At 41.2% G+C, this 21678-nt stretch overlaps 1 protein-coding gene across 5 annotated transcripts in view; it reads right to left on the bottom strand.

The window, feature by feature from the left end:
- OSBPL3 (oxysterol binding protein like 3) overlaps positions 1–21678 on the bottom strand; it is a 191738-nt gene that overhangs the window by 86435 nt on the left and 83625 nt on the right. For 4 of the 5 annotated variants that reach the window (XM_032286967.1, XM_032286969.1, XM_032286970.1 and 1 more), the window contains one exon: positions 9069–9305. In XM_032286967.1, coding sequence (XP_032142858.1) covers positions 9069–9164 — 96 coding nt within the window. In that variant the 5' untranslated portion in view covers positions 9165–9305. Of the gene's footprint in view, positions 1–9068; positions 9306–17794; positions 18031–21678 lie in introns of those variants that run through there. The other variant, XM_032286968.1, reaches the window with a different exon arrangement.

Here is a 21678-nt window from a genome sequence, read left to right as displayed (position 1 = left end):
CCTTTCTTCTGCATCCTCACTGACACGTTGTTCTTTGTCTTTGTATGAATAGTCATTCTGACTGACATAAGATAGTATCTCATTGTGGTTTTCATTTGCATTTCTGATGATTAATTACGTTGAACATTTTTTCATATACCTGTTGGCCACTTGTATGTCTTCTTTTGAAAAATTATGACATGAATATGTCCTTTGCTTGTTCTTTAATGAGATTATTTGTTTGTTGTTGCTGTTGTTGAGCTGTTTGAGTTCCTTGTATATTCTGGATATCAGTCCCCAGTTGGATGCAGAGTTGGCAAATATTTCCTCCCATTTTGCAGATTGTCTGTTCACTCTGTTTATTATTTCTTTTGCTGTGCAGAAACTTTTTAGTTTAATTAAGTAGGAAGTGAACATGTCTTTTGATGATTCAGCTCACTACACAGGGCACCAGGGACCACTGGGCCAAGATGTGCCAGGAATGTGATTGATCTGGAGTAGGAACAGAGAGGAGCCTATCTAGGTGGTAATGTGGGCTTGTGTACAGATGCAGCAGGAAACACAGCTGGACTCGACAGTAGGGTCAGGGTGTAGGTTTTAGACGAATGTCAGATGACACTAGAAAAGTCTTCTGTTGTGCCTCTGTCCTACTTCTGACACTGTTACTTCTGGACCTTTAGTATTTTAATATTATCAAATTACTGAAGTAGACTTTCCTTCCAGGAAAGAACTGTTGAATCGGTCAGTTCAGCTCACATTTGCAACAACAGCTTCTTGAGAGCATTCTATTACCTTGCACAGCTGCTACCCTGTGCTCTCAACCGAAGCATCTGGGCCAGGGTTCTGCCTTCCTGCATCTTAAACTGTGCCCACTGCCAACCATGAATAAATATATTTATTTTCTTAAAGCATCCCACGTAGTTTTTACCAAAGTAATATTTCTAAAACTCACCCAAATACATTTGCAGTGATTATTATTCCAGAATTGCAGAACAATACAGACAGTTCAGCAACTTTCTGGTAGTGTTTTAAGAGTTCAGTTTCTCCTGATCCTCAGAGTGTGAAATGCAGCTGACAGTCTGTCATCTGCAAACATGAAGAGGAACAAAGAAGTCTTGACGACTCAAATATGTCATTCGAGCTGATACTTTAACCTCTTCTGATATCAAATGTTTGTTTCTTTCTTTTAAGACTTACTCAGAGTGGATACATATTGAGAATTTTGTCTTATTTCTTCGGCCTTCCTGCTTTTAAAGGCATATCATAACCATAGGGGTGGCTAAAAGGTCAGCAGTAAACATGAGAAGTAAAAGGCCCAGAAAAAGAGAATCTAGAAAACTATAAGAAATATGTAATTAATTATTTTTCTCAGTGGGGTCCACCAGGGGGAAAAAAAAAACAGCACCAGGAACACAGGGATCCTAAGGCTGCTTCAATCATCCACATTCTTCTTGGCCCTTCATTCATAGAACCGTGAGCTGATGGAGGCTTGTTTAAATAACAACCATTTGTACATAAGCCAAATGGTACTTAAATTAATTTCTGAAGAAGGCTTCTAGCATCTAAAGAAAGCCAGTACTCTCCACATAGTTGGTTGCCTGGTCCCCTACCACTTATTAGCCATGGGATTCCAAACAAATCAGTGAATATCTCTGGGCCTTATTTCCTTTCCACAGTGTGGGAAACATCACAGACCTCGCTGAGTTGTGATGAAACTCCGAAGGGTAGCATGAACGGGTATTATGAGCTGTGAAGATGATATCGGAGAGTTTTAACTTTGAGCATCCCGTGCTGAGTCTTCCTCTGAGAGCAGCCTAGACACAGCCAAGCTGCCTGCCTCTACACTGTGCCACCCCTCCCAGCCGGAAAGATGATGCAGGGAAGCAGCCGTGACATTGCTTAAGGGCTCCTGAGACTCCCCTGCTCACAAAAGGTGAATGTTTATTTGTCAAATACTTACATAGCACTTCCTACTATAGGATCTCTTCCAAACTAAGCAATTTACACCTCATAAGAAAACAAGGCACAGAGAGGGTATTAACTGGTCCAAGATCAAACAGCTTATAAACAGCCCATGATTCAAACACAGGCCATCTGGCTCCAGAGTTCACACTTGCTGCCTCTCCTCTTCTATGATCATCATAGAACAATGTGAGACAATCACGATGTCTCCAAGGTCCCTCCTCCTTGGCTGGACTTTCTTGTGGTGTTTATTCAGCCTATACTGAATACTGAAATCAATGTGGAGATAATAAATCTTAGTATCTCTAAAGACATTATGAATTAAAAGAAATACATGGGGCCAGGCGCGGTGGCTCACATCTGTAATCCCAGCACTTTAGGAGGCTGAAGCGGGTGGATCACCTGAGGGTGTAGTGGCGCTACAGGCAAGCACTTATAACCTCAGTTACTCAGGAACCTGATGAGGCAGGAGAATCACTTGAACCTAGGAGGCGGAGTTTGCAGTAAGCCGAAATCGTGCCACTGCACTCCAGTCTGGGCGACAGAGTGAGACTCTGTCTCAAAAAAACGAAAAACCAACCAACCAACTAAACAAAAAGCCAAGAAAGAAATGGGACTACGCATTTTCAAAAGCCAGACAGCTAAAATTATAAACACCCGGACATTAAAGTGTTAATTCACTTTTCTCTTCTTGGCAAATTCTTCTCCATTCCACTCACCTGTTTTATGAGTTCTGGCCCTGAGCTCAGCCAGGCTGGGCTCTCTGGAGTGCAGCATAATCTAATACCCTGCATAAATAAGCTCTCATCAGGTGACCCTGGGAGAGTTCAAGCCACTGTAGATTAGCCCAGAAACAGCAGGGTGACAAGAGTGAACTGCATAATTGTATAGAAACTTACCTAGCAATAGATCTCTCCATTTCAAAACCCCCGCAATCATGAGTGAAGCACTTGTCAATTATTTTGACAGGATTTACTCTCTATTTCTAGTTCTATGCTAAATGCTAACAATACATTTAAAAAAAATGAATAGAAACTGTGCTCTCTTTACAACCCATAGTCTTTCCAATCAGAATTTATTTCTTATTTATGATGAACTGTTCAGCTGTCCTGTCCTTCATAGCTTTGTGTGTCTCTGCTCAGGGCCTTTAAATAACAGGCTCTCAATAGATACTGATTGAAGAAATAAAACTCAAGGCTATAGGACTCTTTTGATAAAGACAAAACATATTCAACCACCTTTATTGAGCTAATCTGGCCTCTGAAATGTATTACTTTGAAAGTTCTAGGAAGCAAATGTAAGGGGGCAGTGGGAAAAAGACAAGAGCAAATTGCAATTACTCATATTTTACACATTTTAAAATAGCAATTCTCCCTCCCACTGAGATATTCCTTAACCCACTTAATGTAGCTACAAAACTTTGTGAATGGTAATCTTTCTTCTGAGCAATTGCACGCTCATTCATTCATTAATTTAATCTACACTTACTGAATGTTTCCCATATGCTAGTCTAGGTGCTTATTTACTGTTTCATTTAGTTCTCAAAAGTAAGCAAAATTATCCGAATTTCACAGCTAAAAAGCTTAGACTCAGAATGTGTTAAATAATATGGCAAGGTTATTCAGCAGGCAAAAAGCAAAGTCAGTGAGAACATGTGTCAGTTTCTGCAGCCACTGTCTACTTTTGTTCCAGACTTTCACAGAGTGGTTCCTTCACAGACCACAGGTATAGACGAACATTTATGGATACCATCATTTGGCAGAATAAACTCAATGGGGAAGCCCTTCTTCATTTTATTATAGATCCTCACAACTGTCACTGGAGTGGGGGAGCTTAAGAATCTGTGGGCTTTTTGCTCACACATGCTCTCCATGTATAGCTGGCCATACATTCTCACCTGCCCCAATAGAAGGACATTTATTGCTGGTGTTCAATAAATTTAAAGAACCATATACTTTTTTAACCAATGAAGCAACTGAAAGAGTTTACCACAAGAAGGAAGATGATGGCAGTGTTAAGGATGGGATTAGCCAAGCTCAAGGTTCCAAACCAGAATATTTGTGAAGGCCTCTCTCAAATCCTGTCGGGGGATCTGATAGAACTGGACAATTCTATTCTCTGTTCCTAGTCTCTCATCAATCTATTCTGATCAGCCTTTCACCATCAAGACTGCAAGGAAACTGTATGACAATGACACCAATGACCTCCACAACCCATGGTCATTTTCAGGCATTTTATTTGACCTGTCAGCAGCCATTTAAAAACAAATTAATTAAAGGATAGCAATTCACATTTACTTTGCAAATGATCTACAATGAGTAAAATCTTATTTTTATAAAAATCATTTTAAAAGCTTAAAGCAGTAAAAAAAATTATTGCAAAGGAAATGACATAATTCAAATGGGCAGTAGGGTTTCATATGGATCATTCTAGCTAAAGGAATAGCTCAGCCAAAACCTGGGATAAGGAAGAACATTGAAGGTCCACTTATAACTCTACAAATAACATGGTATGATTAAGACAGTCAGGAGGGACCAATAGCCTTTTTTTTTTTTTTTTTTTAATAAGCAGGGTCCCTTTAGTTCCTACAAGAAAAGTAGATTCCTCTATGGTAAAGGCAAGTATCTGAAAAGTGATCTACTCCAAAAAGAACTAATTCTGCAGAGTGTCACCTTTCTTGAAACAAGGCCAAGTGTCTTCTGCTTCCAGAACTGGCCAAAGTAGAGGCAGCTCATCTGTAATTATACCAGTTTCTTAAATTTACAGAGGACTTTTCTCCAAAGACTTTTAATGTCTTTTAAAATTCTCAATTTTCTCTCACCACATTCCAGAGGGAAAAGCAGAAGATGAGTTTTTCCTCCATTTTATGAATGGACAACTGAGACAACTTATGCTTGCCTGTAGTTCATCCAATAACATAATATAAAAACTGCAACAGAGAGCTATTGATTTCAACAACTCTCTGTCACAAAGGGGTGACAAACACAGTGCCCATGCTGTGCTCTCCCTGCCTTATGCCCACAAGTCACAGCAAAAAACAGGGCAATCTTTCCCCTGAATGCAGACTCAGCTGCAAAGTCCTTCTTAACACAATGCTCTGTGCAGCTAATACCAATAGACAGATGCTGGCAGGGGGAGAGAGGGGAAAACCAACTACCACCCAAGCAAGGGCAAGGCCTAGCAGAATGGGGTAAGAATTCATCAACTATTTTCACTTGTTTAAGGTATAGGTTATGCCTAAAGATGTCAAATGTAGCTCAGATATTAAACATTCTAATGTATTCTTTAAAAAAGCATTTTGTTAATGTGTAGAGTAAGGTAATTTTTATTTTAAAAGTATATATTCACATGTACAGTGTGTATTGTAGTGGGCTTTTGCACAACACTAAAAAGGTATGAGTGGGTACATGTATGATACTGTAAAAAGTTCCTGGGAGAAAAAAAGCTAGAACTATTCACTATGCACATTCAGAACTTTCACAAATAAGAATGAAGGTTGAATTAATGTTAACTATAATGATAAAAACATATGTTTATATTTACTCCACGCCTATCCTGAGTCTGACCCTGGAATAAGTGCTTTATTTTTAATCCTCACCACAACGCTGCGAGAAAAGAACTATTATTATTTCAATTTTGTTGATGAAAAAATTGAGGCTTTAAGAGTTTAAGGTCATAGAACCAATTAATGGGTGGACCCAAGATTGGAGAATTAATGTTCTAATCACTATGAATACTTTCTCCTCAATTTATCTTGATGAGATTTTATAGACAGGTTGTTTTCATACTGGCAAAGTGAGGCGTATGTTTTTAAAATCTCAGGAGCCCCAGTATTTAAGTTAAAAGATGACAGAGCCCTCTTCCTAGGGTTTTCATGGCACTAAGTTGTACATTTTGTCTTAGGTCAGATGTGAAAATGAAAACACAGATTGTGATGAGCACCTAGGTCTCAATCATTTTCTCCTTCAAGGAAGCAAGCTCTTTTAACAAAGATATGTAGGCAGGGGAGTATCTATACATACATGCATAGCTCCTTGAGATTTTATATGAACAGGTCTGAGATAGGAAGAGCAGGTTCAAATTTAAGTTCAGTTCAAGAAACAACGACAAAAGAAAATTCAGTTCCAGAAAGTGAAAGAAAGCCAGTGTGGCTGGAATACAGAGTCTCTCAAGGTCACTTGGCAATATTGGATAAGAACTTAAGTAAAAAGGACTTAAGAAAACTATGTATTCCAGCTAAGATGGCATTTCAAGTTCATGCATTTAGTGTCCCTTTCCTATTGCCACTCTCATACCAAATATAGCAAAAATATACAAAATGCCACCCTTATTCCAAATATGGCAAAAATATGCAAAGTTATAAACACAGAGGGCTCTTCTGTGTCTGTGTGATAAAAAACAAGATGAAATATTTCCAAAGAAAAATGTGGTACATAAACTTATGCAGTGAACTACTATTCAGCCTTAAAAAAGAAAGAAAGATTGTCATTTGCAATCACATGGATGAACCTGGAGGACATTATGCTAAGTGAAATAAACCAAGCCCAGAAAGAAAAATACTGCATGATTTCACTTACATGTGGTAAAGTCAAACTTATAGAAACAGGGTAGAATGATAGTTACCAGGGACTGATAAGTTCTGGAGATCTAATGTAACAGCATGGTGACTGCACTTAATACAACTGCATTATATACTTGAAATTGGCTATAATCTTAAATGTTCTTACCACACACGCACAAAAAGATAACTATGAGGGGGTCACAGGTATGTTAACTATGATGGGGTCACGGGTATGTTCATCTCTAGATGAAGCTCTGAGCCGAAATTCCAGAGCACATGAGAAAAGCCAGCACTAAGAAAAATGACCAATAAAATCAACATCAGATATATTCCCTCCAGATGAAATGAAGAGATCAATTTCAAAATGACTTTAAACTGGTGTTCGAAATACAACTAGGTATTTGCACAGATTATCTTCAGTTATATTTTCATACTCCTCTAATTAAATTGCTTATTATGTAAATCTTGAAGTTTTAAGTATTTAACTTTTACTCTTCAGTGACGTGACTGGAAACACAGCTTCATCCTTATATTTAGCAGCCAACAGACCATCAGAGATGGCTGTGTGCCGTAAATGAGGAGAGCTTCAAAGGTTCCTGCGCCTCTGCAGCACTTTAAAGACTGAAGCACAATCCTGGGCCAGTTTGCAAAGGCAGAAGGGGTATGGGCAGTCAAGGTGGGCCACGTGGATGGAATCCCTAAGCATACCCTGACACAGAACACCTTTCTTTGACAGAAGGTTGAGAAAGCAGATGGACCAAGAAAACGACCTCTAGAAATCAAACGTGGGCTTTTTAAGTAACTTCAGGCTGAAGTTGAAATACACTTATTAAATTCTCCACCTTCTCTGTCTGTCACAGAGGAAAAAGTGTTTCCATTTATAAAGCCACATTATATGCATATTAAAGTGGAAGACCCTAAATATAAACAAATGACCATTTGATGAATGAGTGACTGATTGACCAAGCATTCCAAGTCAGAAATAAGTTAAGGGACCAAGCACCTTCTGCTTACCCTTTGTGATATAACCTCCAAAAAAGCTTTGTGAAAACCAAATTGATTCCAAATAACACCCTAAAAAAAGTTTCTGTAGTATTTGATCTGAGAATCTCATTGTACTGTTCCAATTCCTATGGTGTAATCACCACTTGCTATTTAAATGAATCATGTTCTCCCCCTTTATCAAAGAAGGACATAACAATCCCTGGGTGTAAGAAAGATGGTTTGGGTAGGAAATATACCACATGCTGTTTAATCCCAACCAGAATTTTGGCTTAGGGAGAAAACTCCTGTGGAAACCTGACAAAGAAGACAAGCATAGTGACCCTCATGAAAACAGAACCCGGGGAGCCATGATGCATTGGCTAATGACTAATTTTAGTCTTCTCTTTTTTTTAATCCCAGAAGGAACTGATGACAGTGCTGACAAAATTCTCCTCCTTAATCCCTCAGGGGAGATGCTGGAGGGCTTCCCAAATGTCAGGCCTGTAGCAAAATCTAATTTTCCTGGAATCACAGATTCATGAGCGGCAAAGCTCCTTATCCCAGGCAACGCTCAGATGGAGAGACCCCTGATGATTTGTCATAAATGTGTGGAAGTGACTGAGGTGGGAGTTGCTTAATTGTTGCTTCCAATTCTGGAACCAAAGACACTTCCCATGTGCTTCCCAAGGCCAGCACTTCCCATGATGAAAAGGAAATGCCAATAGAGCCAGCAGGTGCTGAAAAGGCTCAGTTCAGAAACCGCTTTGGTCATAAATTCAGACTTCTGACAGCTCATTCTCTTTCCACCTAACTGCTGGAGGAAGAATTATAATGATTAATGCGTATTTACTGCCACTGATCTAAAACAAGCAAATGCTGCCAACAAAGATTTATTAGAAAGGAAACCAGGAAACAATATATAATTAACCAACGGTTATTTAGGAGTTAATTATTCAATTCTTTGTTTCAGTTCTTTCTCCCTCCTACTTAATTGCTTTAGACCATTTTTCTATAGATTAGTTTCCCTCATCCATTACAGATAAAACCAGGTGAGACTCCAAGCTACTAACAGGGCAGTCTGTGGTTACAAGCTGCCATAAAGGTTTGATAAAGGGAAGGAAGTCAGGATGGATATTATAATCACTGGAAAAAATGATTGACTGGTTTTTTGTTTTGGTTAGCAGGATATAAAGGAAAGTGTGGGCTCTGAAGCCAAACAGGCTGAGCTTTAGTTCTTGCTCTGCTACTTACTAGCTGTGTGTTCTTGGGCAAGTAACCTGGTCAGTCTGAGTCAGCTTCCTCGTGGAAAAAACGGAGATGTTAATATCTACACTGGGGGGCAGCTGCAAGAATTAAATAAAATTATAAGAAGAACCAAATGCAGTGCTTCCTACCTGGTAGGCACTCAAGCTACATTCTTAAAATTATACAGAATTTACTCTCCTCATACAGTCAAGATATAACCAAAAGCAAATGCTCTTAAACTGAGAAGTAGGAGTTCCCAAGTAACTGTATGCATTTTAGCCAGCAAACTTGATGGCTTAAATTTGCATAATTAAAATTCGCATGAGCTAAACTTTACCTGTCGACTTCCTTGCTTGGAAGAGCAGCTACTTGTGCTCCTTGAGGGTGACACCAATTTTTGGGACACACCAAGGTTCTTCTCATCACTCATCATGGGCAGCAAGTCACTTGGCCTCGAGACAGTCAAAATGCAGTCCGACCACAAGGGAGCTGAGAGTATTGAGAGGCAGGTGGTTCAGCTCCTATCCAATGTGTTTAAAAAGCATTTTGGGTGGCCAAAAGGAAACCCTAAAACCTAAAAAACAGAAATTAGAGAGAAGGTCAGAGGCATCAGATATCATCTCTAATTTGCCACAAATTGTCTGCAAGTAGCTTAAACATACTACAGATTGATTACAGACCCACGATGTTTAGCTACAGCAGGGGCCGAGAAGGAAAAGAAGCTTTACGCCATTCTCTTATTGGGAATTTTGTATAGGTTATTTCGCATGTAGCTTTGCAATATGGGAGGCTTAAGAACATGAATGGAGAAATTTAAGTCCAGACACATACAAAATTAGTATTATAAAAAATCTTAAAACACAGTAAGACACCACTTCACATCCACTATGATAGCTGTCATAATTTTTTAATGGTAAATAACTAGTGTCAGAAAGAGTATAGAGAAATTGGAACCCTCAGACATGCTGGTGGAAATGTAAAACGGCACAGCCATGGTGGAAAAGAGTTTGGTAGCTATTCTATTTCTCAAAAATTTAAACACAGAATTATCATATGATCCAGAAATTCCAATCCTAGGTATGGATCCAAAAGAATTGAAAACAGGTACTGAAACAAAAAGCTATAGACCAATGTTCACAGCAATGTTATTCATAATAAAGATGGAAAGAACCCAAATGTCCATCAACTGATAAACAGATGAACAAAATCTGGTGTATACATACAATGGAATATTATTCAGATATTAAAAGGAACAAATGATACATGCTATAACATCAATGAACCTTGACAACATTAGGCTAAGTCAAAGAACCCAGACACACAAAAAACAAACATCATATGTTTCCATATGAAATATCCAGAGTTGGCAAATCCATAGAGACAGAAGGCCAATAATTAGTGGTTACTGGGGGAGAATAGGACAACTGCTTAACGGCTACAGAGTTTCTTTCTGGTGTGATAAGAATGTTCTGGAACTAGGCCAGGCTCAGTGACTCATGCCTATAATCCCAATGCTTTGGGAGGCCGAGGTGGGTGGATTACCTGAGGTCAGGAGTTTGAAACCAGCCTGGCCAATATGGCAAAATCCATCTCTACTGAAAATACAAAAACTAGCTGGGTGTGGTGGTGGGCCCCTTGTAATTCCAGCTGCTCGGGAGGCTGAGGCAGGAGAATCACTTGAACCCGGGAGGTGGAGGCTGCAGTGAGCCAAAATCATGCCACTGCACTCCAGCCTGGGTGACGGAGTGAGACTCTGTTTCAAAAAAAAGAATGTTCTGGAACTAGACAGTAGTGATGGGTGCACAACATTGTGGAGGTACTAAATGTCACTGAATTGTACATTTGAAGATAGTTAAAAAGGTGAATTTTATTAAAGCTTTTTTAAAGTTCTTTCTGGTTTTCTGGGAGTAGGGTAGAGAATTTGTTCTCCCAAAGGTTTTTGGAAAAATCTTTAAAAACTACAACCTGATGTGACAAATAACCACAGGGGGTAAAGTAGAATTTTCCATATCGTCTATGAGCATATTTAAAGAAAACTTATGATCATTCATTGAGTATATACTAATTACTGCCAGCACTCTCTTAAGGATTCCCACAAGCATTGTCTCATTTAATCAACAGCCTGATGGAGTGGAGTATCATTATTTTATGGAGAAGAAAACTGGGTCTCTGAGAAGTTAGGGAATTTGCCCTATGGCATAGCTGCCAGGAGGCTGAACTAAGAGTTTTTTTGCAGCGTTTTAACTACGTTGCTGGAAATGAGCACACCCCTCCCTGGTGACCAGGTCTGATGATAACAGCTGTTGCCCCATCTCTGAGACCCAAGAGACCTGAGAGCTGAACTAGAAAGAATCAGGAGGGAGGTATCAAGCTCTGAAAAGGCAACATCTCATTTCCTCCTACAGCATGGTTCGCATTTCCAAGATGGCACAGTGTCTGTGGTGGGGAAGGAGACTGAGAAGGGCAAAGGTGGGGTGCCTCTACAAGCAGTCAGCTGGACTGCCACCTGCAGCTTTTGGCGGAGTCTTGCCCTGACGGAGGAGTTTCTAGTTTTCAAAGAGGAGAAATGTGACTCTACTATCACTGGCTTCTCCTACAGCCCTGGGTTAAGAGTAACTAACATGTTTGGTTTTGCCTTCAGAAAATCAGGACTTTATTTAACACACTAAGTTCAAGTAAATTCTACAACTTTCCCAAGCATGTTAACAACATTAAAAAAAAAAAGAAAAAAGAAAAAAATCATACCCAACCCATTCAGTTACTAAAGTTCACACAGTCTAATTGTAAAGAGTATCATATATTTGTCTAGGAACTAGCTAGTTAAATATGATACTATATCAAACTTGGCTAATTATCAAATACTCATCTCCTATGCCTTCATTAACACTTAGTTCTTTAAAAAAAAAAAAGAGTATGTTAAAGCAATAATCTAAAATCAAAACAACAAAAAGAAATATCGAAATCTCAGAAAATGAAATTAAGGTGCCGAGAGCCATAGAGCTCAGCTCCCATGTTACTCTTAGATAACTCCCCAGATCTCTATTCATTTAGTAATGGATCCAATAATAAGTAATACTAAAAGCAAACCAGCACCAGCCTCTTCATAAAGTCAGCCTTACTTACAGGAGTGTACTTGAAGTTTGAAGCAAATGCAGTCTAAAAAGTACCAAGAGAGGTTGTAAAGATACATTAATAGTTTCTTTATTTTTATTTATTTATTTATTTATTTTGAGACGGAGTTTCGCTCTTCTTACCCAGGCTGGAGTGCAATGGCGCGATCTCGGCTCACCGCAACCTCCGCAATTCTCCTGCCTCAGCCTCCTGAGTAGCTGGGATTACAGGCACGCACCACCATGCCCAGCTAATTTTTTGTATTTTTAGTAGAGACGGGGTTTCACCATGTTGACCAGGATGGTCTCGATCTCTTGACCTCGTGATCCACCCGCCTCGGCCTCCCAAAGTGCTGGGATTACAGGCGTGAGCCACCGAATAGTTCATTTAATAACAGTGTTGTCTGTTGCTATTTGAGAAAGAGAAAACAAAAACCAAAAACCTGACAGGGGGCTCCAAATGATGCAGTGTGTCTGTGCTTACGGTGGAGGGGGCAGCCACTGGTATGGCAACGGATTCAACAGTGGATTAGGAATACCCGTGGTGGGTTTGTTTGTGTATGCAAGTTTTGCTTTTGTTTCTTCTTCAAGACTGAGGTCTGTAGAACAAGAGTCTGGGATGAGACGGGGGTGTGTGCAATGTAAATGGAGAGAAATGTGGGCTATAAATGAAAGTCACAGGAATTCTAAAACCGACAAAGCAGAAATATCACAACCCTGTCCTAGAGGCAGCTGATACAGAGTCACTCTTATCTCTTCGCTCTGCGGAATTTCACTTGGGAGGCAACAGCCAGGGCTTAGCAGGCCACATCCAATCGCTATCAAAGTTGACACTTAGAGCTAAGGCCTCTTCCAGCACGACTCCCTGGCGACCCTTACCCCGCCTCCTTTCCCCTTCTGGGAAAGAAAGAGAGGGGGACCCACAGCCCCTCCCATGCCCAGCCCCGCAGTGGAGTCTGGGATTGTTGCCCAGGGAAATAAATCTGTTTCATCCCCCAGAACCTTCCTGCCTAGCCTTATCAGGAATTTGGTTAAAACCACCAAAAGCAGCCTAAAAAGTGAAAGAAGTCAAATTCCAAAAGAAGGGTATATAGTCATATGCCATATCATGGTGTTTTGGTCAGTGACAGCCCACGTATACACTAGTGTTCCCATAAGACCATAATTCTGTATTTTCACTGTACTTTTTCTATGTTTAGATGCACAAGTCCTTGCACTGTGTTACAGCTGCCTACAGTATTCAGGACAGTATCATGCTATACAGGTTTGTAGCCTAGGAGCAGCAGGCCATACCACATAGCCTAGGTGTGTAGTAGGCTCTGCTATCCAGCTTTGCTAGGTGCACTCTATGATGTTCTCACAATAACGATGAAATTACCTAATGTCACACTTCTCACGATATCTCCCAAATTAAGCGATGTATGACTCTACTTAAAACAGGGAAGAATAAAGAATGAAGGCAACGGTAGCCTAAGACTAAGATATCCCAGGTGCCAAGATGGTCACTTGGATGGAGGCAACTACTTTGCCCACTCTAGGGGATACCACAGGGATGGGATAGGGTCAGCAGAGAGGAGGCCTCAGCAGGAGGCCCTGAGTGCTTTCACTCCACCTGGAGATCCTTCCATGGAAAACCTCTAATTCAAAGGGTTTGTGGGCTTGAACAATATATGATAATTACTCAACTCACAGACTATGAATAACTTAAGGTGATCATTTATTTACACCTTATTTTTTTTTACTGAGAAATGACAGATATACTGAAGTGCACAAATCTTAAGTGCATATACAAAATGTTACACTGGCAAGTACTCATATAATCATCAGCTGGATCAAAAAATAGAACATTTACAGCCTGCCAAGAAGGCTTCTTGTCCCCTGGAGCTGATCTTTTTGCAGATTGCTGTCCTGAGTTAATCTCTCCTGCAAGGACTTGTCAACATGCCTTAAGGATGGAGAGCTAGGACTTCCCCCAGCTTATGAGACAGGTTTTATGGCTGCTTTGGTGCATTATGACTCGTGTCAGTGTTTTCTATGTCACAGAATTCAGTTTGGGCTCTGCTTTTGTTTCAACAAACCACCTGGCAGTGAGGTTCAGGAGCAAAGAACTTATGGCCCTCCCTTTCCTCTAAATCACAGAGGCCACCAAATCCAACAGGTGCAAAACACCAGATAGACTTGTGTCAGTTCAAAAATGCTGTTTGTGCCTCTGAGATGACTTTCATCATCTCTCACAACTGCCGCCCACCTTTGAGAAGATGATGGGTCACTGTGTGAAAAGGTAGTGTTTTGGTTAAAAGTCAAACGGGCACATGACATCCAAATGTAAGCTGTCCTGGGGTTTCCATTAGGAAAAGAGAACCCTGATTTCTACCCAGAATGGAGAAAAATAAATGACCAATGCACTCTCAAGTATTTTGGCAACAAAGGCTGACTTTAAGACTCATTTTAGTAGGTTTCACTTAGGAAAGATGACACAATTTGGGAAAAGATGTAAAGGAGACATATACGTGTGCTGGAAGGAGTCAGACCTAGGTTTGAATTGGTGCTTCCTTATTACAAACTCTGTGAACCTTGACAAATGTATTAAGCTTTGATTTCTATTTTTTCCTGCATAAAATGGGGAATAATAATAGCCACCTCAGAAAATTAGAAGGATTTGGTCAGGTGCAGGGGCTCATGCCTATAATCTCAACAATTTGGGAGGTGAAGGCGAGTGGATAACTTGAGGTCAGGAGTTTGAGACCAGCCTGGCCAACATGGTAAAACCCCATCTTCACTAAAAAAATACCAAAATTAGCCAAGCGTGGTGGCACGTGTCTGTAGTCCTGGCTACTTGGGAGCCTGCGGCAGGAGAATTGCTTGAACCCGGGAGGCACAGGTTGCAGTGAACTGAGATTGTACCACTGCACTCCAGCCTGGGTGACAGAGTGAGACAGACAGATGGGAGGGAGGGAGGGAAATTAGAAGGATTAAATGAGAAAATGAGGATACAGTGTCTGGCTTTAGAATAGAATACACACTCAAAAGATGCAAAGGCCCACTGCCTCCTCTCTCGTGGCTTCCTGAAAGTGGCAGGTGCAGCACAAGATAAGAAGCTCTAACCCTCCTCCAACTACAAACAAAGACGGCAGAATCTTAAAACGTGTATGTCCTTCAACATATTAACATCTCCCAAAATCCGTAACATGAGTGTGAACTGACTAGTGTTAAATCATTAAAGCAGCGTGCCTGCTTTTGAAGAAGATACAAATGCAGAAAGATAAAAGCCACAGAATTCATCACCACCAGCTCTCCAAAATATTATCTGGCAGGTTGCAAAGAGTGGCATATAACACAGCTACTTATTAACCCATTAGGCCTGGGGGTCTGCACTCAGACACTTGGCCACGTTTTGCTTGAGAAACAGATTTTGCTTCCACAGTTGGAAACGACTTTTATGAAGGCCAGATGGCATATAATTCCAAACATATAAAGAAATTATGTCCTGAATTGATACTAAAAAATTTTAAAGTGGGATATCTATTTCTGGTCTTTGGTAAAATAAAATTATTCAAATCCTAGATATGCATCTTTTTACAAATGGTGCCCTTGGAAACATCCTGATTTCAAAAATGTTACATGGTCAAAAGCAGCACTTTGGTTATTTGGCTTTAAGCACCACAGACCAGAGATTCAGCATCTGAAGTTTCTGGAAGCAGGTTCTAATCACAACAGTTTCAGATACTGACTGGTGATCCTGGACCTCTGTCTGAACTGCTGTCCACGCGTCCAAAGTATCTGAACTGCTGGCCTGATCCAAAGGCACCATATCTGCCTGTTTCTGGAAGATGAGTACTAAGGCTCAGTGTGCATAGAAGTCACCTCCTTAAAGTCAAACAATTCCTCCATAAATGACTTTTTTATCTTATTCTCACATTTGGCAAGACAGGAGTCAAAGGCCTAAAGACTCAAATGCTTACTCTGGCACATTCAGAGTACCCATTTCTATTCCCTGCGCCATCCATGACCTTCACAATTTACTTCTTCAGGGAAGATCAGATTGCTCAGAGCTCAATCTAGCAACAGAAATGCACCCGGATGTATATTTGAAGTGTGCAGCTTCCATGAGACAAAAAGTTGGACAGTGGTATCTGGTTGTCAGTTTATGCTGGAACCATTTATTTGTCATCACTGAGTAAACAAAACAAGTGTTTAATACCAGTCATTAGACAAAATCGTGAAGCCTAAGAATGAATTCTAGCCCAAGCTCTTCCTTAAACAAAGCAAGAACTCCTTCTATAACATGGCTAGATCATCACTTCTTGATCACTTCTTGTGATAGAAATAAGGCACTCCATTTCACTTTTTGTTTTTTTAAAAATCTATTCTAGATAGTTTGTCACTATTTAGAGCTGAAATAATTACTCACTATAATTTCACACACTGCTCCTAGATTTGCCTTTGGCAGCTACACAGAACAAGACAGACCATTTTTTTTAACCGTAACCTTCACTGAAACCACCACCGTCCCCACATCCCACCCAGCAAATCTTTTCTTCTCCAGACTAAACAGCCTTATTGTCACCATCATCCATTTCTTATGGGACATGGATCAAGAGCCCTTGAGATCCCAGATGTTCAACTCTAATCACACTTCAATTTGTGCTTCTCTGACATTGATGCTCCAGGGGTGGTCTGGACAGAGCTGAAGAGAAGGCAATGACAACCTTTTCGGCCTGAAACACACTGCAATTGTTAATACTGCTGGATTTGCCTTAGCTTTGGGGGAAGCCGCATTTCTTTCCAGCCCTCAGTGTTCTTACTGGGACTGTCAGGTCATAGGGATTCCTCAGAAGTAGGGCTTCCTTCTTTCTGAACAGGGCTCCTTTACTTCCTTTAACTAAAATTCAGGACTTGACTGTTCTATTATTATTACCATCATTATACTCATTATTAAATTATCTCATGTCAATTTTGACCCATGTCAAGATATTTCTGGGGACCAGTGGTCATTGGCTGACTTCTTTGTTACAGCATACATAGATTGCACAGGCATATGAATTTATACTCACCCAAGAAAATTATACTTGGAGATTTAGTAAGGAGAAGAGCATCCAGGGCATGGAGGTCTCTGTAGCCTGACATTAATTTGTTTGTTAATTAGCATTTCTGCATAGAAATTTGCCAACCCACTGTAAATACCCATAACTTTATAGTCTACAATTTGTCAAAGTGTCCAGATCCACCTTCTTCAAACTCTTCCAGATCCATATTTAAAATGCAGATTTTGCTCCACTTTAGATGAGTTGAATCAGAATTTCTGTCTAGGGATGGGCCTGATAATCTACATGTTTAACATGTGCCCTGGGTGATTTTTGCCTACATTAAAGTTTGAGAACACAACTGACTTAGCCTATAGCTTTTAACCCTTCTTATCTGACTCTGAGCCAATCCTTCTATTTGTGTATGTGTGATGTGGCAGAGGGTAGGAAGCTAAAACGCTCTTTCACTATCCTAGTCCTGTGGTTTTTAAAGAGTGGCCCTCAGACTTGCAGCATCAGTATCATCTGGGACATTGTAAGGAATGCAAAATCTCAGAACACAGACCTACATAATCAGGACCTGAGAGTGGGAACCAGGGATCTGTTTTTCACAAGATATCCAAGAACCACTGTCACAGGTTAATATCACATCCATGGCATAGAATCTTTAGGCCTCTGGTATACAGCAGGTCCACAAATAATATTGTTTTATTTAACTTCATTATTTAGAAGTTTGGTGATGTTTTTAACTCGAAATGGATTAAAGGGAAAAAAAAGAAGCTTGGTGATGTTTTTTGTAACCAGAAACATGCCACAGGAAATATACCATTGTTTTTATCAATTAGCCTATGGCAAAATTAGCTTTATACATCGTTTCACTTAAAGTCACCGTTTCCGAGAACTTATCAATGAGATACATGAGGACTTACTGTCAGGGATTGGAGTAGACCCTGAGTTCTTTTTGAGAAAGATTTTGTCCCACTGTTCAGCCACTCCTTAGTCAAGGGATGGCAAATACCAGATATATGTGCTTCCAGTCTCCACTCCTATGCTTTGTCATCATGGCAAATTTCCTCAAACAGCTCTCCAGAAAACTAAAACACAGAGTTGACCAGTCAGGCATGGTGGCTCATGCCTGTGATCCCAGCACTTTGGGAGGCCGAGGTGGGTGAATCGCTTAAGCTCACAAGTTCAAGACCAGCCTGAGCAACGTGGCAAAACCCCCATCTTTACAAAAAATATTAGGTTGCTGCAGAAGTGCAGTTTTTGCCACTGGCACCAACCTAACACAAAAATTAGCTAGGTGTGCTAGTGCACACCTGTAGTCACAGCTACTGGGGAGGCCGAAGTGGGACGATGACTTGAGCCTGGGAGGCAGAGGTTGCAGTGAGCCAAGATTTTGCCACTGCACTCCAGCCTGGGTGACAGGGCCAGACCTTGTCTCAAAAAAAAAAAAAAGAGAAAAAAAAAAAAAAAAAGGACAGCCTGGTGCAGTGGCTCATGCCTGTAATCCCAGCATTTTGGGAAGCCGAGAAGGGCAGATCATGAGGTCAGGAGTTCAAGATCAGCCTGGCTAACATGATGAAATCCCATCTCTACTAAAAACACAAAAATTAGCTGGGCACAGTGGCAGGCGCTTGTAATCCCAGCTACTCGGGAGGCTGAGGCAGGTGATTTGCCTGAAATTGGGAGGCGGAGGTTGCAGTGAGCTGAGATCATGCCACTACACTCCAGCCTTGGTGACAGAGTACAACTCCGTCTTGGGGAAAAAAAAAAGAGAGTTGATAAGACAGATCTATCCTGCTAAGATGCATTCCTTTATCCTGATTAAGAGCCATGATTTCACAGGACATTAGTTGCAATCTGGTCATAAAAGTCAACACATACAGGCCTGTCCCTGATCCTCAACAGAAAACTCCCATGCACCAGGCTCTTGCCAAACTTTGCAACTTTGAACTATGCACTGTCCAGACTTTATCATTCAGTGGATCACACTCCTGAGTGCATAATGAAACTATGTGAGAAACTTTAAAAAATGCTGATCAACAGGCCTATCCTAGGTCTATTACGCTGAAATCTCTGGTGGGGCCAGGCTTTGGTATTCCTAAACCTCCACAGGTTTTTCTGGTATAGGACCAGGGTTGATAAGGTGATCCGGGACTGTGAGCCACCGTTAAATGATCCAAAAAGATAAAACAACGTATACACCTAGCTAAAGCCATGTCATCTGATGGCCGAGTTGATGGAACTATCCTATTCTGATCTCTAAGAATTGCTTTCCTTGCATTGTCTTCTAGGAGTATGGGGGTGGCCTACAATGAGATAACCACTGTCAGTAAATAAATAGCCAACCCATTGTACGATATTGGGAAATTTTGTAGAGTAGTACATGACTAAAAACTGTGTACTCAAACTACCCAGGTTCACAGCCAGCCTTACTAAGTTGCTTTAGTAAGCTTTTAGTTTCTCTAGATCTCAATTTTTCATTTCCAAAATGGGAATAATTAAAGGATCTCCCTGAAAGGGGTTGTCAAGTGATTAGATGAGCTAATCCATATAAGGCCATTTAGCAGAAGGCAATCACACTCCTAGGAGTTAGGCACTGTAGGATACTGGTCACTATCCTGTACAACATCACAATGGGTACTGTACTCTTTTAATGAGAAAAGCACAAAGGATATATAAAAATATCCATATTATTATCATCCAATATCAATAGGTTTCCACACATTTTTCTGGGGCTTTTTAAACGTTGCATAATAAATGGCATCACACCATACATTTCTTTCTGCAGCTGGCTTATTTTCACTGAAAATTATTACACATACAAAAATACACATTTTGTTCCACTCCTGCAACATGACTATGCCTTACTGTACTTATTCATTCAGATGTTTCTGATTCTTTGCTATTAAATATGGTGATGCAATGAACAACCTTGTATCTGCTTCTTGTGAGGCTGTGATGGTAATTTTCTAAAATAAGTGAAACTGCTGCATCTTAAGGTAGGGCTAGTTTTTGTTTTACTATTCCAAATTGCTATTCACAATGGCCTCACCAACTTACACTGTACAGAGGCTTCTTTTAGAAGTCTCTTTTATGGCCATTTACAAGAAAAAAGAAAAAATAATAATAAAGAAGCGATTCTTGAATGCCACACCTAAACGACTGGCTTATTCTTAGCTTTTAGAGACTGAGAACAGAGCTTTTCCCTCTTTGTCTGAGGTACTAGGAAGGACAGGGGGTCAAATTGATGAGTCACCACTGATAACCTTCCATTGCAGGAGATGTGTCTTTCTCCAAGCTTGGCTTCCCTTTATTGTCACTGTGCTCCAATTCTCTCAACTATAGACTAATTCCATGTGCACTATGTGTATTATTGGAAACCACTTCAAAAACTCCGTGGAATAAGACAATGTGTAAATAAATTACTTTTTTGGGGAACTCTCCAAGATGGCCGAATAGACACAACTCCGGCACACAACATCCAGCGAGAGAGATGCAGAAATCCAGAGATCTCCTACCTCCAACCAAGGTACCAGGTGCATTTCAAAGGGTCTGGTCCGACGGTGAGCAAAGCCCACACAGGGCAGACCGAGGCGGGGAAGGGTGCTGCTTCACCCAGAAAGTGCATCTGACCGGCAAGCTGGTGGCTCCCCCTCTGGCACCCCGGTCCAGATACAGGGCTTCCCCCAAAGCCTCAGCAATACACAGAACAGGGGATCTTTGCCAGTCAAGTGCCAGGAATTATAGGCGCGGAGTTGAATAATAATCCAGGACGGTGTCCCGTATTGGCGCACAGACCAAAGCAGAAGCATAAGCCCAAAAGGCAGCTGGGAGAGCCTGCCCGGAGACAGAGGGAGCTGTAAGCGGGGGCAGCTGGGCAGGCCCCTACCCCTTGACCGGAGAGAGAGGAAGCTGAAAGGGGGAGACAGTTGGGTGCAGCTGGGCGGGTCCCTACCCTCCCCCACAAACCCCGGGGGGCTGAAGCTCTGACTCTAGCAGGTTGCGCAGCCAGTGCCACAGCCTGAGCTTAACCCAGTGGAGGAAGGGCACAACCCACCATTAGAGTGGTGAGACTGGGTTACATGTTTTAACAAAAAATACAGGAAGCCTCGGTAGCAACGGGACTCCATTCTTGACCACCCAGCGGCACCACCAGGTCAGCGGAAGAGACATGCCTAAACCCCCAGCGTAAACAAAAAAGACAGAGGAAGCTTCCCTAGTAACCTGATGGAGTCCCTAGAAACCCAGTAGCGCCTCCACAGGCAGACAAGTGACCTCATCAAGCAGCTCTGACACCACAGCAAGGTAAATCCACAAAGATGGAAAAAATCAGTGCAAAAAGATGAAACCATCAAAGACGAGAACACCTCTTCTCCTTCAAGGGATCACAACTCCTCAACAACACAGGAACACAACGTGAACGAGAAGGAGAGTGATGAATTGACAGAAACAGGCTTCAGAAGGTGGATAATAACAAACTTTTCTGAGCTAAAGGCGCACATTCTAACTCAATGCAAAAAAAACAAAAATCGGCCGGGCGCGGTGGCTCAAGCCTGTAATCCCAGCACTTTGGGAGGCCGAGGCGGGTGGATCACGAGGTCAAGAGATCGAGACCATCCTGGTCAACACGGTGAAACCCCGTCTCTACTAAAAATACAAAAAATTAGCTGGGCATGGTGGCGCGTGCCTGTAATCCCAGCTATTCAGGAGGCTGAGGCAGGAGAATTGCCTGAACCCAGGAGGCGGAGGTTGCGGTGAGCCGAGATTGCGCCATTGCACTCCAGCCTGGGTAACAAGAGCGAAACTC

The sequence above is a fragment of the Sapajus apella genome, unplaced genomic scaffold (assembly GCF_009761245.1).
Source record: "Sapajus apella isolate SASKATOON/1434 unplaced genomic scaffold, GSC_monkey_1.0 scaffold19, whole genome shotgun sequence".
NCBI classification, from domain to species: Eukaryota; Metazoa; Chordata; class Mammalia; order Primates; family Cebidae; genus Sapajus; species Sapajus apella.
The sequence above is the reverse complement of the archived record's forward strand: the minus strand, read 5'-3'. Positions and strand labels throughout refer to the sequence as shown.